The following is a 16,706-nucleotide window of genomic DNA, read 5'->3' as shown; positions in this document are numbered from 1 at the left end:
TCACTCATTCTAACATACACCCATCCTTTCGCTCATCATCCATCCCCCCATCCATCCACCCTTTCACTCATACACTCTCCCTGCCTTTAACTCTTTCATTCTTACGTCCTCCTTTTACTCATTCATCCATGCATCTATCCACCCACCATTTCATCCATCAATCCATCCACTCATCCCTCCTTTCACTCACTCATCCTCCCAAGTTAATTATGAGCCCTTGTGTGCTGATCTGCAGACGGAAGAGGCCCATCCAGAACCCCACCCCACCCATAGCTGCTGAAGCAGGGAGTGGAGTGGGGTGGGGAGGTGACCAGGTCCCTGATGCAGAAGCTGAACTGCACATTTACCTCTTACTCCACTAGTGCAATTGTTGTCCACTGTTAGTTCCTTCCTTCTCTTGGGCCTCTACAGTCAAGAGAAGGGGCACTCTGTGTGCTCAGCGCCATAATGTTTTTTTTCAAAGTGAAACGAAATGCAGTACTAAACAGGTGTACCTGCCCGGAGAGCAGCCCCCGTGAGAATCAACAAATTGTTGCCATTCACAACCTCCTTGTCTCATCGGCCTGCCCCACCCCAGCCATTGAAGTGAATGGAGCTTTCCTAGCTCCTCCGGGGGCCACTTTATATGCGCCCCAAACACAACTGGATCCATGGCTTTCTAATTCAGCACTCCCTCTCTGATGATGTCACTGCTGTAGTTTGTGCCTGCAGGTCAATAAGACATCTGCAAGTTCATTAGAGTTCATTCAAGAGATCCAGCACTGCCTCAGAGCAGTGATTTATTTTCAGTTGCTCTGTGTTTATTTCCCTGTTCTTGCCTGTCCCCGCAGGGTGGCAGGGCAACGCCTCTTTAGCCCAGGAACACCAGCCTCCCCTGATCAGTGGTGTCCTTGACCATGAATGCATCAAGGAACCATGGGTGGTCTGAATCAACAGGAGTGAGAGCATCCATGGACCATCAGTGACATCCAAAAAAAGGGACCATGGGTGGTCTCTGTGTCCACGGATGGGAGTATCAAGGGACCATCGGTGGTGTCCATGCCTAGGGATAAGAGCATTAATTGACCATCAGTGGTGTTCATGAATATAAGTATCAAGGGATCATGGGTGGTCTCTTTGGCCATGAATGTGAGTATCATAGGACCACTGGTGGTATCCACGGCCAGGAAGGAGTACATTAATGAACCACAGGTGGTGCTCATTACCAGGTATGAGAATATCAGTTATTACACAACAATGAACGTGACTATGAACGGTCTTCAAGACTGTGGAACTGAAGGTCTGAGTGTCAAGAAACCATGGGTGGGGTCTATGACCATAGATGAAGGCATCGATGGACTAAGGGTGGTATCCTTGACCTGGGATGATAGCATCAGCCCTTTCCATGGATATCACCATGAATGGTCACTATGACCATGAGGGGCATATTTATGAGTCCCTAGCGCCGTATTTACAAGGTGGCGTTAAGCCACTTTTTGTGGCCTATTGCCACTTTGTAAATATGGCCCCATCACACGCATCCCTTTCCGTGGAAGGAGTGTGCAATGGGTGTTGCTGTGGGCGTGACACAGCAACACCCATTGTATTTTGACGCTCCCTCAAATTTGCGGGTTTTCATTAACCTGAGGCAGCGCCAAAATCACATGCTACCCCTGGGGTGGCGTTAGCAAGGCGCAACGAGGAGGAATACTGCATTCTGCAGCATGCATAGAAAAAGCAACATACCAGAAATGGTTGTTTATGTGCGAGAAGGTGTCCCTTCCTGCACATAAACAATCATTTGAAAATGTCGCATTGGCACTTCTCTGGTGCAAGGATGCCTGCGTTGGTGCAAGGCAGCTAAATTTAGCCCCAGCACAGGGGACAACACAGGGGTGCGCAATATTCACTTAAATACAGCGCATCCCTGCGTTGTGAAAGTGACAGAGCGCTGCGCTGCCAATTATGGTGCAGCGTTGTGCTCTGTCATTTCCCTATAAATATGGGCCTGAGTGTTTTCCTTGATCAAGAGTGGTTCATTTGACCATGAATGTCACTGTAGGCAGATTCTGACCATGGGTGATTTCATGGCTATAGGCTTCATTGGCCTTTGTGACCAAGAGTGATTTCCATAGCCACAGATGTGAGCATGGACGTTTCCATGACCATGGATATAGCCATGGGTGGTTTGACTACCTCACGTGGTTTCATGATAGGTAAAAAGGCCATGGATGTGACCATAAATAATTTCCTGATCTTAAGTGATTCCATTCCCATGGGCTCACCTGTGGTAATATCCGTAAGTAGAAATGCTTTTGAAGTTTCTGGATAGTCTTGATGACTATGAATGTTGCCACAGATGTATCCCTGGACTACAGATGTGACAACTGATATTTATATGATTACAAATGTGACCAGAGATATATCTCACACTGGAGGTCGTGGATGTCTTCCTCAAATGTTAATGTGACTATTGAAGGCTTCCATGTCTTTGGATATGACATTGGATGAGTTTGATGACTATGAATGTGACTACTGACTTATCTCATTACCATAGGCTGATGAATTATTAAGGTTGCAAATTTGGATTTGTTTTATTACTATTTTTGGTTCAGTGATTATAGGTTTGACTCCAGATTTATCTCATTAACATTGACAGTTCAATGATCTTTGGCACCTGGTTTAATCTCACTACTGTAGATGGTTCAGTGGTTATTTGTATGACTCTGGATTTATCGCATTACTTTGGACAGTTCAGTAATTATGGGTGTGATTCTAACAATGACAGTTCAGTGATTATAGGTGCGACTCCGGACTTGTCTCCTTACCATTGTTGGTTCACTGATCAATAACATAGATGGTTCAATGATCATGGGCACAACTCTGGATTTATCTCATTGTCATCTGTTGTTTGATGATTATATGTGAGGCTCTGTGTTTATCTCATTACTACTGATGGCTCAGTGGTAATAGGCTAGACTCTGGTTTTGTCTCATTGCCATACATTGTTCAGTGATTATATGTGTGTCTCTGTGATTATCTCATTGCTGCTGATGGTTCAATGATCATAGGTGGGACTCTGATTTTATCTCATTACCATAGACTGTTGTGTGTCTGAGTTTATCTCATTACTACTGATGATTCACTGATCATGCGTGGGGCTCTGATTTTATCTCATTACTATAGACTGTTCAATGATTATATGTGTGTCTCTGTGAGTATTTCATTGCTACTGATGGTTCAATGATCATGGGCGGGACTCTGGTTTTATCTCATTACTATAGACTGTTGTGTGATTGAGTTTATCTCATTACTACTGATGATTCAATGACCATGGGTGGAGGTCTGATTTAATCTCATTACCATAGACTGATTCAATGATCATGGGCACAACTTTGGTTTTATCTCATTGTCATCTGTTGTTTGATGATTATATGTGAGACTCTGTGTTTATCTCATTACTACTGATGGCTCAGTGATAATAGGCTAGACTCTGGTTTTGTCTCATTGCCATACATTGTTCAGTGATTATATGTGTGTCTCTGTGATTATCTCATTGCTGCTGATGGTTCAATGATCATAGGTGGGACTCTGATTTTATCTCATTACCATAGACTGTTATGTTTCTGAGTTTATCTCATTACTACTGATGATTCAAATGATCATGCACGGGGCTCTGATTTTATCTCATTACTACTGACTGTTCAATGATAATATGTGTGTCTGTGTGATTATCTCATTGCTACTGCTGGTTAAATGATCATGGGCGGGACTCTGATTTTATCTCTTTACGGTAGACTGTTCAATGGTTATAAGTGTGTCTCTGTGTTTATCTCATTACTACTGGCGGTTCAATGATCATGGGTGGGGCTCTGATTTTATCTCATTACCGTAGACTGTTGTGTGTCTGAGTTTATCTCATTACTACTGACGATTCAATGACCATGGGTGGAGCTCTGATTTCATCTCATTACCATAGACTGTTCAATGATTATATGTGTGGCCCTGTGTTCATTTCATTACTACTGACGGTGAAATAATTATGGTTGCGACTCTGGATTCATCTCATTACCACTGATAGTTCAATGCCTATGGGTGGTTCAATGATTATGGATGTGTCCCTTGATTTGTCTGATTAGTATAGAAGGCTTAATGATTATGTTTTTTCCTCTGGAATGTTCTCATTCTAATGGGTGGCTCAATAATTATGAATATTAATCTGGATTTATCTAATTTCATAGACGATTCAATGATTGTGGATGCAACTATATTTTGTGTTCTTGTCTATGCAGTCTCTGTGGGCACAGATGGCAGGCAAGATGGGACAGTGCCACCTCCTTTTTATGTGCTCCCAGTGGGTCTCTGGAGACCCAGGAACAAGAATAGGGCAATCAATAACTGCCCAGCACTATGAGCTGAGAGCAATGAAGAGTAGCGAAAACTACCCTAAAAATGGACCCTCATGAAAAATTCTGAAATGCCAGTCTGTGGCTGTCACAGTGTCACGGTGGTACCACCTGGCGCTTGTGTGGAAGACATGAGGTGGTAAGGGGAAAGCTTTCAATTTATAAGGAAAGTCCTAATTCCAGAGGGGAATCCCCAGGAGGAATTTGCCATATCTTCCTTCAAACTATGGAGGGAATTCCACCGCTGGAGTTCCCTACAGATTTACCACTTCCCACAGAAAATGAAGACTTTCTCATTGGCTCCCAACTCTAACTCTGGCCCAGAGATGTTTCACAGACTATTTTAGGGTTTTTAGAACTTTCCTTTTTTAGAAAAAAACTTGTTATTGCTGGTAGTGCAAGCAAAAGAACCGAAACTCTAGGCATAAAACCCTGTAGCACAAATACACAGCCGTAGGACCGCGTTCTCCCATCACTCGGTCAGAACCCCCCACCTTTCCACCCGTCCCAGGTCAATCTAAAGGGGCGCACACATAGAAAGAGGAAACACCCTCGCAGGATTGTTTTTGTACAGGAAGGTGTCCATTTGCCCAAGGGACCACAAGGGTCTCTTCAGAATCTGGAGAGGCCTAAGGAAGTTTAACAGTGAGGGAAGGGGGTGGGTCTCCCCACTGTGCCCAGTCCACTCTCAATCCTATACCACACCCTAAAATTACTTCTCTCCTCTGGTACAATGTGCATCGCTCTGTGGACCTAATATGTCAAAAATCTGCTCTCATCACAAGGAGCCCAGTAATTTCCGATGGACTAGTTAACTCTTGTCACAACTGCCACAACTTACCGGTGGAAACGTGCCTGGTAACTCTCGGGACATGATGATTTTGGTGTAGTAAGCAGCAAGCTCGTCATGTTGTTTCCCATCATGAGGCAAAATGTGTGTTAGGTGCTATTTATGGCACTTGATAAATTAGGACCCCTCTGATGTTTATCGGGTGCGATAAATATTGCACCAAACATCGAGCTGCTTGTAATAAGAACCAAACACTCTTAACTAGCATGTCTCTAGTGTTAAAGTACAAATCTCTTCTACAGTGCTGCGTGCTTCAGGACAGTGGCTTCTGGGTGCTAGAATTCTGCTCATTTTGGGCCTGATTTAGAACTCTGGGGATGGGTTACTCCATCACAACGATGACGGGTATCCTGTCCGCTGAAATATACATCCCATAGGGTAGGATGGTTTATAGATTTCGGCGGATGGGCTATCTGTTATGTTTGTGATGGAGTCACCCCATCCACCAAACTCTACATCAGACCCTCAGTCTGAGAAAATGCTTCCGCAGGCTTGTCCTGGTGAAAATGACCTGGGAAAAGTGAGAGAGTGAAGTATTTTTCGCACCTGGAAATTACCCCATGCAGAGACCTCTGCTCGGCTCGGAATTCCGATGTTTGCTCCGGGATCTAAATGTAATCAGAATTCGTTTATTTTTTACAAAGGTTGGGATGTGGGACGGTCAACGGATATTGCAAGAGTGGGGTAGGCAGCAGCGCTTTGAACACACCGAATGTTCCAATGACACTGAAACAACGGGGTACCGAGGCATTCAATGGCACAAAACAATGGAGAAGGCGCGGCCTGTCCTTTAGGGCGGAGGGCCACGCCCCCCACCTTTTGCCCCTCATGAAGAGTGTCTGTCAGGCTGAACAAAGGTCAGCCTGACAGACACTCTTCATGTTCAGGTCAGGCAGCCAGGAGCAGACATGCGCGATTTGTGCAGACTCCTGGCTGCCTGAGCTGAACTTTGCTGGGCTGAAGAGGTCACAGCTCCTGTGGGCGTGACCTCCTCGGCTCAGCAAAGGTGCCTCAAGGCCCTCCCCTGGGTGACGAGGAAAGCGTCACCAATTGACTTCGCCCTGGGCGCTTCAGGTTTAAGCCCTGAAGCGCCCTGGGCGAGTGTCAGTCAGTGACACTTCGTCACAGAGTGGGGTGGGGTGCGCAGTCTGACTGACTCCATCCCACTCTGTGACGAGGCTGGGACTGCTGCCTTCCCTCATTGGCTGACCTGGGGTCAGCCAATGAGGGAAGGCAGCAGTCCCAACCCTCCTGGGACCTCCGAGGCTGAAGATAAGTGTGTGTGTGTGATGTTATAAAATGAATGTTTGGTGCGTGCGTGTTTGAATGTTATGAGTGTTGTTAATGGATGTGCATGCGTGTGTGTGAAAGAATGAGTGTGTGTGATCTTTTAAAATGAATGTTTGGTGCGTGCGTGCATGTTTGAATGTTATGAGTGTTAATGGATGTTCGTGCGTGCGTGCATGTTTGAATGTTATGAGTGTTGTTAATGAATGTGCGTGCATGTGTGTGTGAAAGAATGAGTGTGTGTGTCTGTGTGCTTCCCACCCACCCCCCTCCCTCCTAAAGCTGCCGGCCGCCACTGCAATGGAGTAAGGGGAATCATTTTGAATGAATAGAATGTTCCAATGACATGAAGAGATACTTATCATCATTTAATGCAACTCAAGAAGACACCTTGCTGGGCTGCGCTCCGTGAAAGGGAGAGGGCAGGAATGCATCATATCTATCAAGAGATGGCACATTCCTGCCTCCTACCTGCCCTGCTGGGTATCACCAACGCAGGCACCTTGGTGCCAGGGTGCTTGTGTTGCAGGCAGGATTTGTTTTGTGCGTAAACGGACACCTTCCTGTACAAAAACAATCCTGCAATGGTGTTTCCTCTTTCTATGTGTGCTGCAGAATGGGAAGGTATAGCATTTCGATGTATTCCCAGCTCTACCACTCATGGTAAATCTGGGAATGCTCCAAAATGTATGGGTGGATGTGTGGTAACACCAACGCTTCCCCCATGGAGCTCCTCCATTGGGTAGAGTAACAAAAGGCAGTGACTTTTGCTGCCTTGCGTTACTCGTGATTTACCAAGTGCCGCAGGGCCCTGCAAGGTGGCCCTACGTGGCTTGCTAAATTTCATCTAGGTTTTGTGTCCCCCCCTTGTGTTAACTTGCGTGGTGCAAGGGCGATGCAAAACTTCGATAAATATGCCCCGGAATGTTTCACTGATACCAAAACAATCGGATACGCAGAAACTCTTTGCACAAATGGAATGTTCCATTGACACAAAAACAAAGGGGCTAATCGGAAACACTGCCCAAATGGAATGTTCTTGTGACACTAAGGCAACGGTGAAAGCAGAAAACTTTGTACATATGGACTGTTCCTGTGGTACTGAGACAAAGGAGCAGGGAGTTTTGCGTGGAATGTTCTATTGGCAGGAAGTGGTCCTGTAAGGTTCACATTCTAAGGCCGCTGACCCAGGCTCCGGCGGTGGTATGTGCAGACTGCATTAGGCCTCTTTCACGAAGAAAAGGGTGGCATTCTACTCATCAGTCTTGGAGGTGAGATGCTGTAAGAGGGACAGGAGTGGCTAGAAGGTACTCAGAAGTCCTGCTTGTGTGTGTTAGCGAGTCGATGGCTCTCCCTGTGGGAGTCATTAAGTAGATGGTACAGTCGCTGATGAAAGGAGCTCATGTTGCCAGAGTCATTGATTTGTGTGTCTGATATCTTCTTCCAGATGAGAGACGTCCAGTTCAACCATCTGACCAGGTTCATCGGGGCATGCATAGACCCCCCGAATATCTGCATCGTGACTGAGTACTGCCCACGCGGCAGCCTACAGGTAGGAGGAGAGGATCAGGCTGTACGCAGTCTGCTTCACCTCTGGTCCGTGGGAGGTTGGGACGGGCTTGGGTTAAGGTGCACTTTCTCTGTCTCCCTAGGAAGAATGGCCTGCCCTTTGCCACACCTAGAACCTGCCCTCTCTGTCTCCCTAGGAAGAATGGCCTGCCCTCTGCCACACCTAGAACATGCCCTCTCTGCCTCCCTAAGAAGAATGACCTGCCCTTTGATACACCTAGAACATGCTCTCTACGCCTCCCTAGGAAGAACGGCCTGCCATTGGCCACACCTAGCACCTGACCTCTCTATCTCCCTACCAGGAATGGCCTGTCGGTAGCCACACCTAGAGCCTCGTCTTTCTGCCTCGCTAGGAGGAATAGTCGGTCATTCGCTACACCTAGAACCTATCCTCTCTGCCTCACAAGGGGGAATAGCCTATCAGTGACCACACCTAGAACCTGACCTCTGTCTCCCTAGGAGGAATGGCCTGTCATTGGCCTACTTAGCTTACCATTGTCCTTGCAACAGCCAATCATTGCACTCAACCCCATCTTATTGTCTTTGTAGGACATTCTGGAGAACGAGAGCATTAACCTGGACTGGATGTTCCGATACTCACTCATCAATGACATCGTGAAGGTAAGATTGCATCACGTGCAATGGCGGTATAAGTGCCATGGATAAGGTGTGGGGGCCATGGACAACTGATGTATCAGTGTGATGCATCAGGTGAGCGATCTAGGACCGCGTACGATGAAGTGTGAGGGGAAGGAGATGGGTCTCACCAGATGCCAGGAAGCTGGGAGGGATTTACACTGTGCTTGGTAGATGCCAGAGATGTGTGTGAAGGGTGTACGTGAAACCCATTGGCTGCCATTAAACCATGATGCACGTGTGGGGCCGACCAGTTATTTACGTGGGGTCTCGATGGATGCCAAAAATATTTAACTGTGATGTACAAAAACACCATCACTTGGTGGTGGTGTCATCTCCGTCCCCTGGGTCAGAAGTTCATTTTTTAAGTTTAAGTTTATTTAATTCACTTAACTGCAAATAGCAAAGAGATAAGTGAACAATAATATAATGTATACAACATTTTAGAACATGATAATAAACTAATGTAATAAGTAGAATTCTGCTGGATGAAATGGTAGAGATGTGGAAGAATAAAAGGGCAATGAGGGAGGAGGGGAAAAACAGGGCAGAAATTGTCAGCTGGTTACTTATAAAATTAAGAGCAAACCTCTAGACAATTCATATTTATAAATTTTAAAAATACCAAGTATATAAAGAAAAACAAAGAAATACTATACTTGTTAATTGAAGGAGGTTTCTGAATCTCGTCAGGACTTAAGATATTCTTACTGACAGGTAAGCTCTATTTGGAAACAAAGTAGTAATTGGAGGCCATAGTAGGTCTCTTTTCATAGCTAAGGGAATGGGTGTAACATAGGGCCAGATGTAGCAAAGGGTTTTACCCATTCTGTCCTTATGGGAAAATTTGTTCGTACATATGGCCCATAGTTCGTGTCAAGCCTATGATTGAACCATATCGCGCACCACCAGGATTTGAAATTGACATCCTGTGCACTTTTCCAAGTATATGTTATTAAATGAAAGGCAACAGCTAATAGTATTAGGCTAGAACATCTAAAGCCATCACATTTGGAAGCTGAGTTGGAGGTCTGCTGTCCCTTGCAGGCCCCCGCCACAACGTTTGCGACTGTGCTTAATGAAGCTCACAGACAGTTCGTGCCTGTGTGATGAGGGGGGCATCTCACGCCGCCATGGGCACCGCCCCTGTGCATGGCAGGCACGTGATTGGCGGGCCTGCACTTGGCACCAAACCATACCTTCAGGCTGCAGGTCAGGCCACTCATCTGGAAACAGGAAGTGTTGTGTCCTGTCCTCAAGGCCTCAAAGGAAGTTGTTTGTAAAGTTTTGGTGACCTCATCTGCACCTCCAGACTTAAAAGACCTGCCATAAAAATGGTTCATGTTTTGAACCATTCTGCAGGGTCAAAAGTTTGGAAGGGGTCTTGAATGGCACCAGAGCCTACTTAGTGACCGAAAGAAAGTGAGGAGTGATTGATGGAAGGACGTCAGTCAAGGACTGACCTTCTTGGAGAAGGGATGGAGACAACAAGAGGACATGAATCTAAGACTGGAGTTGGTGCAGAATGCGGCAGGTCTTCTTGTAGAGCTGCCCAGAAGTACTCGCATCCAACTGCACCTGAGAGAACTTCATTGGCTTCTCATGAAAGAGCGGGTGAAGTTTAAGGACCTAATATGACACATGAAGCCCTTTACCACTCCGGCCCCCAATACCTATCTAAAAGGACCATCCCCTACCTTCAACTAGATCCCCCTGCTCCTCTAATACTCTTCTGGTGGTGCTCCCCAAGTTTATAAGGAAAAGTTGGGGTGGTGGCTCCTATTCCTACCTTCTGCCAAAGACTGGAATGCCCTTCCACAGCCTTTGCGGGCTGCTGAGGACATTTCTGTTTTTAAAAGATTGCGTAAAACCTGGATTTTCAGTTCTGCGTTTTAAATTCAAGGACTTGAAGGATTTGTGCCTCCTAAAGTGGCGGGACACTCTATGAGGAGCTTTTGCATTCTATAAACCCCCCCAAACATAAAGATAAACACATTATTTGGAGAGACCTGGCCAAGCCTCAGCAGAGGGGTCTGCATGATCCCGGTGGCCCTTAATTGCCTGTGAATTCTCAAATATGTCTCCATTGCTCCTGTAGGAGGCAGGTTGTGGTCCGCCGCAGCAGGCCACCCATGCGGTCAGTGTAAATAAGGCACCATGACGCAGTGGGTAACAGAAGATGATCCGCACCCATCGTCTTGACGTCAGGCAATCAGAAATGTACCGGGAGGCCCCTTGCGTTGATAAACATGTGCCATGTGCAGCGCTCATAAATACGTGGCGCGACAGCTGCCAGTGGGCTTCTGGACCGGTGCCGCCCTTCCGCACCAGGTGCCACCTTGGCATGGGTGATCAATGGATTTATGGTGGTGGCAGCTGTCGCCTATCTTCTATTTCTGTCGCCTTGCTCGGAGGGCCAGGAATGATGGGGGCTTGGGTTTACTGGAAGCGAGTCGCCGGTTGGTATCCTGATCTGAGATGTTTCATCAGTGTCTCCCTTTTGTCTGTCCCCCACCCATCCCTCCACCGTGCACCCTTCTCCTGTGACGCAGGGAATGTCCTTTCTGCACAACAGCCTGATCGAATCGCACGGGAGCCTCAAATCCTCCAACTGCGTGGTGGACAGCCGCTTTGTCCTGAAGATCACCGACTACGGGTTGGCCAGCTTCCGCTCCAGTTGTGACACCGAAGACTCCTACGCCCTGTACGCAAGTGAGTAACTTTGAAGACATATTGTGCTGAGTAGGGTGGCCACGTGGCTCCATGTCAAGTAGATACAATGGGTGATTCTTCCACAAGACATTGTATGGTTCTATTTAGACCACCACTCAAATAATGTCTTTGTTTACTGAAACCCCAGGCCTTGGAAGCTGTCACATTGAATCATGTGATCATTTTAAGGCTTTGAGCTTGGCCTCTCCCAGCTTTAAGGCTTAAACCCTCCTAGGCCCTTCCTTACTGGACTTCAAAAGTGGCTATGATTGGTTCTTGCATGGGAAATTACAATGCTGTTTCCGTTTGTCCAATGAATGCACCTTATTCTTAGCTGTGCGCCTGGGGAATTTGTGTCCTGTGCTATCATTGGTTCTTCCACTCACTGAATCAGTTCACTCTAGTAGACTCCAGTTTGAGACACTCCATTGTGCTCATCCACCATGAAATAAACTCAACATTGAATTGTGTACATATATAATGAAAACGGATGCATCTAAAAATGCGCATTGTAATGAATGAAATCGTTCTAAACATTCAAAGTGTACATTATAGTTGAGGCTCCAGGTTTTCTGTTTTTAGTGATGTTTACAGATAAATACAAATAGAAAACGATCTATTTTCTTCTTTGTATTTATTTTTAAATATGGAAAAATACAGACAATAGGTCTCCTTCTGCATGGATCCCACTGAAGCCAATCATAGCCGCCGAGTCAATAGGGCTGGAGACTGAGAGGTCGGAGAGTTAAAAAGCAAAAAGATTTCCTCCTGAAGCTCAAATAACCGCAGCAGCTGCTGAAGCTCTTCCACAGTTCACAAGACTCCAGGAGATGTTATTACACTGTGAGAGGCTACAACTCATTGGACATTCAAACTGGAGTAAATAAATGTGGGAACATACCCATTGCAGCGTTAATTTTCACACTAAGCACCAACTAAATATGGATAAATACAGATAGAAATGTCAAAACAATAAAAACCCTATTTATAGTTAAAACTGCGCAGCACCAGTCACTCCCTCTCTCCCCTGCTCACCACTCCATCAGTTGTTTTCCTCACTCACTCTCTGACTGAGGGACTCATTCACTCACTATCTCTGGTCTCATTGAGAGGCTCCTGAAAGTCTGATGCTGACTTCATTATTCCTAAAAGCGGCGCCAGACAACGATCTCTCCCAACTAAAAACCACAGCTTCTGGGGCAGAGATGTTCCTGAGGCTGAAGAGACCCGCTGCATTCGCACCGTGAGCCGCACAGGGTCCCCGGGCCCTGGAGAGATGTTCCTGAGGCTGAAGAGACCCGCTGCATTCGCACCGTGAGCCGCACAGGGCCCCCGGGCCCTGGAGAGATGTTCCTGAGGCTGAAGAGACCCGCTGCATTCGCACCGTGAGCCGCACAGGGTCCCCGGGCCCTGGAGAGATGTTCCTGAGGCTGAAGAGACCCGCTGCATTCGCACCGTGAGCCGCACAGGGCCCCCGGGCCCTGGAGAGATGTTCCTGAGGCTGAAGAGACCCGCTGCATTCGCACCGTGAGCCGCACAGGGTCCCCGAGCCCTGGAGAGATGTTCCTGAGGCTGAAGAGACCCGCTGCATTCGCACCGTGAGCCGCACAGGGCCCCCGGGCCCTGGAGAGATGTTCCTGAGGCTGAAGAGACCCGCTGCATTCGCACCGTGAGCCGCACAGGGTCCCCGGGCCCTGGAGAGATGTTCCTGAGGCTGAAGAGACCCGCTGCAGTCGCACCGTGAGCCGCACAGGGTCCCCGGGCCCTGGAGAGATGTTCCTGAGGCTGAAGAGACCCGCTGCATTCGCACCGTGAGCGGCACAGGGCCCCCGGGCCCTGGAGAGATGTTCCTGAGGCTGAAGAGACCCGCTGCATTCGCACCGTGAGCCGCACAGGGTCCCCGGGCCCTGGAGAGATGTTCCTGAGGCTGAAGAGACCCGCTGCATTCGCACCGTCAGCCGCACAGGGCCCCCGGGCCCTGGAGAGATGTTCCTGAGGCTGAAGAGACCCGCTGCATTCGCACCGTCAGCCGCACAGGGCCCCCGGGCCCTGGAGAGATGTTCCTGAGGCTGAAGAGACCCGCTGCATTCGCACCGTCAGCCGCACAGGGTCCCCGGGCCCTGGAGAGATGTTCCTGAGGCTGAAGAGACCCGCTGCATTCGCACCGTGAGCAGCACAGGGTCCCCGGGCCCTGGCTTCTTGCGATGGAATGTCATTGGCGTGAACCTGTGAGGGAGCTAGTTTAGCCTGCACACAAGCTCATCGTCTCTGGTGGGTTTCAGCTCACTGCAGCCCGACACACATAGGGGCATATTTAAGAGCCCCAAGAGCCTTCTCGTGCCACATTAGCAGCATCGTTTTTACGCTAATGTGGCCCAACAAGGCCAAAATTGCCCTGCCAAATTTACAAAGTGGCACAATGCATGCATTGCGCCATTTTGTAACCATTTGCACTACATTATGCTTGTGCCAGGCATAACATATGCTAAAGGGGCGTTCCCCTGTTAGGGGCGCTGAAAAAATGGCGCAAAGAAATCTAAGAGATTTCTTAGCATCATTGTTTTCAGCACTCAGAGCAGGCATTAAAGGAGGCTTCCATTGATTACAATGGGCCTCTGGGTGCTTTGCAGTATTAATGTCAAAAATGTTTATGCTAATCCTGCAAAGCTCCGAACTAGCGTAAACAATTTTGCTGCTAGTCCTCTAACTACCGCCGTGGTGTGCCATATTTAGATATGGCGCACACATGGTGGCATTGGGGGGGCTCAGGGGTGCAAGGAACGTGGCCCTGCACTGAGTCAAGCACCACTTTCCTTAAATCTGGCCTATAGACTGAGGAATAAGAAATAAAAAAAAAGGCAGCAGGCCTCTTCCATCTATGCTTTCGGGATCTGGGACAACATCCCCGTATCCATCAGGACTATCCCAAAGCTGCTCTAATTTAGAAAATAAAACCCACAATCTCTCTAAAGAGCACTACATCACAGTGCAGTGAGTCCACGTTTGCTACCAGGATCTCCCCTATCACATCTTGTCTTTGACCATGAACAGCACTCCGCTGCCCTTTGGCAAGGTCCATGCTATAGAAATACCATATACATACATATACATACATACCACTGCCTCTAAGGCATGGAGTAAATGAGATGTCCAGTGCCAGTGTGTCGTTAAAGCAGTAACATGAACACATTGTAGACTGGAGGGGCCCACTTTTCAGCCACCGGCTAGGACACCCTGAAATGATGACACTTACATTGAGGGCTATCTGATAAGTTAGGCAGTGGTCTGGCATGAGTGGGCTTTCTTCCAGATGATCCGTGAGTTGGGAAGGGTCCTTTCTGTCTTTGGAAACGAGGATCCCCAGGTGAGATATCCGCGTCTAGCACCCCCTAGGGTCACCTGCTGTACAGGTGCGCGCTCTGTTCTGGCCCTTCCATGCTGCTCTGGAACAAAGCAATGCCAGTCGTGTGCTGGTGAACAAAGCCTACATACATGTGTGTGCACAACTCAGTGGTCACTGGATGTGCAGTAACTGTGCTGCGCTGTGGATAAATCAGTGCTCACTGGATGTGTAGATAACTTGCTGTGGGTGCCTCAGTGGTCACTGGATGTGAAGTTAACTGTGCTGTGGGTACCTCAGTGGTCATTTGATGTGTAGATAACATGCTGTGGGACCTCAGTAGTCACTGGGTGTGAAGGTAAGTGTACCACAGATAACTCAATGGTCATGTGATGTGTAGGTAACAGGCGTATGGTAACTCAGTGCTCATGGGAAGTGTAGGTAACTGTACCATGGATAACTCATTGCTCATGACGTGTGGGTATCAGGGCTCTGGATAACTCACTGGTGACTTGCTGTATAAAGAACAGCGCTGCACATAACACCTGCTTCTCCCTCACACAGTGTAGTAGTGACTTTGTGGATGAGCTGCCTGTAGGAACTAGGATGAAAGTGAATATTTTGATCAGAGTTTGTCAGATGACCTCTTAGGCAGATTCTTATGTCAATAGATTTTCCTGTCAGATCAGAGTCCTGGATCATATTTCGTGCTGCGTATATCACCTCTCCAACCTTCTACCTTTCTTTCATGTCACAGAAAAATTGTGGACTGCGCCTGAATTGCTGCGGCGGGGAAGGCCGCCCCCTCAGGGGACCCAGAAGGGCGATGTGTACAGCTTTGGCATAATCCTTCAAGAGATCGCCCTTCGCAATGGACCGTTCTACATCGATGGCATGGACCTCAGCCCGAAAGGTAAAGACACTTTCTTGGTCTGCCCAGGCTAGATGGTGAGATACCTCAGTTGATGACCTAATGTGTCTCTGAACCCTCCACCCTGGTAGGGAAGCAATAACAGCCTTGAGAAGAGAGGCAGATGAAACGTCAGTCGAGTGCATCTGGCATTGTCTCATTTTAAGTTATAAATTGGTTGAATTTTCCAGCCCTTACTGGTGGCTGGGGTTCAGACGCACTTCTCTGTTTCATTGTCTGCTTCTAATATTGGTTCCAGTGCTTAATTTGAGCAGGTGATTTATGGTGCACCAGCACTTTTGACAGTCTGCCACAGTGTGGCGCTGTTGTCTCATTTGAAGATGAGCATAACAACAGTTGTTTTAATAAATCAGTATACATTAAAAATGACTAATACCTGCAGCCCAAGCCATTCTTACAGCTTTGGGGGGGGGGGGGAGGCTGGAATAGTCAGAACTGTCACACTCACAGGCTATGATTGTTAATAGTTGTGTTGTTACTGTTATTGGCAGCGGTGACAGCGGCAGGGGGCGGAGCAAGCGGAAGTGATGTAGGAAAATGGCCCTTGTTGCAGTTACCCCCCCCACTCACACACAGACTTTTTGCCTGATATTGATGCTGACTTGACTGAGAGTGTGCTGGGACTCTGCTAACCAGGCCCCAGCACCAGTGTTCTTTCAATAAAAATGTACCATTGCTTCCACAATTGGCACACCCCTGGCACACAGATAAGTCCCTTGTAAAGGTAGCAGTGGTACCAAGGGCCCTGTGACCAGGGAAGGTCCCTAAGGGCTGCAGCATGTGTTGTGCCACCCTAAGGGACACCTAACCTAACAAGTGCACACTGCCATTGCAGATTGTGTGTGTTGGTGGGGAGAAAAAGGCAAAGTCGACATGGCATCCCCCTCAGGATGCCATGCACACGAAACACTGCCTGTGGCACAGGTAAGTCACCCCTCTAGCAGGCCTTAAAGCCCTAAGGCAGGGTGCATTATACCACGGGTGAGGGCATAGCTG

The 16,706-nt window shown here is 47.8% G+C and overlaps 1 protein-coding gene across 1 annotated transcript in view; it reads left to right on the top strand.

Moving 5' to 3' along the window:
- The window catches only part of NPR2 (natriuretic peptide receptor 2), a 428,259-nt gene that overhangs the window by 306,069 nt on the left and 105,484 nt on the right, over nt 1-16,706 (top strand). Inside the window, exons 11-14 of the mRNA XM_069205697.1 lie at nt 7,970-8,074; nt 8,641-8,712; nt 11,280-11,439; nt 15,537-15,692. Coding sequence (XP_069061798.1) covers nt 7,970-8,074; nt 8,641-8,712; nt 11,280-11,439; nt 15,537-15,692 — 493 coding nt within the window. The remainder of the gene's footprint in view (nt 1-7,969; nt 8,075-8,640; nt 8,713-11,279; nt 11,440-15,536; nt 15,693-16,706) is intronic.

This window comes from Pleurodeles waltl, chromosome 1_2, assembly GCF_031143425.1.
Source record: "Pleurodeles waltl isolate 20211129_DDA chromosome 1_2, aPleWal1.hap1.20221129, whole genome shotgun sequence".
NCBI classification, from domain to species: domain Eukaryota; kingdom Metazoa; phylum Chordata; class Amphibia; order Caudata; family Salamandridae; genus Pleurodeles; species Pleurodeles waltl.
This window is presented reverse-complemented; position numbering and strand designations above follow the sequence as displayed.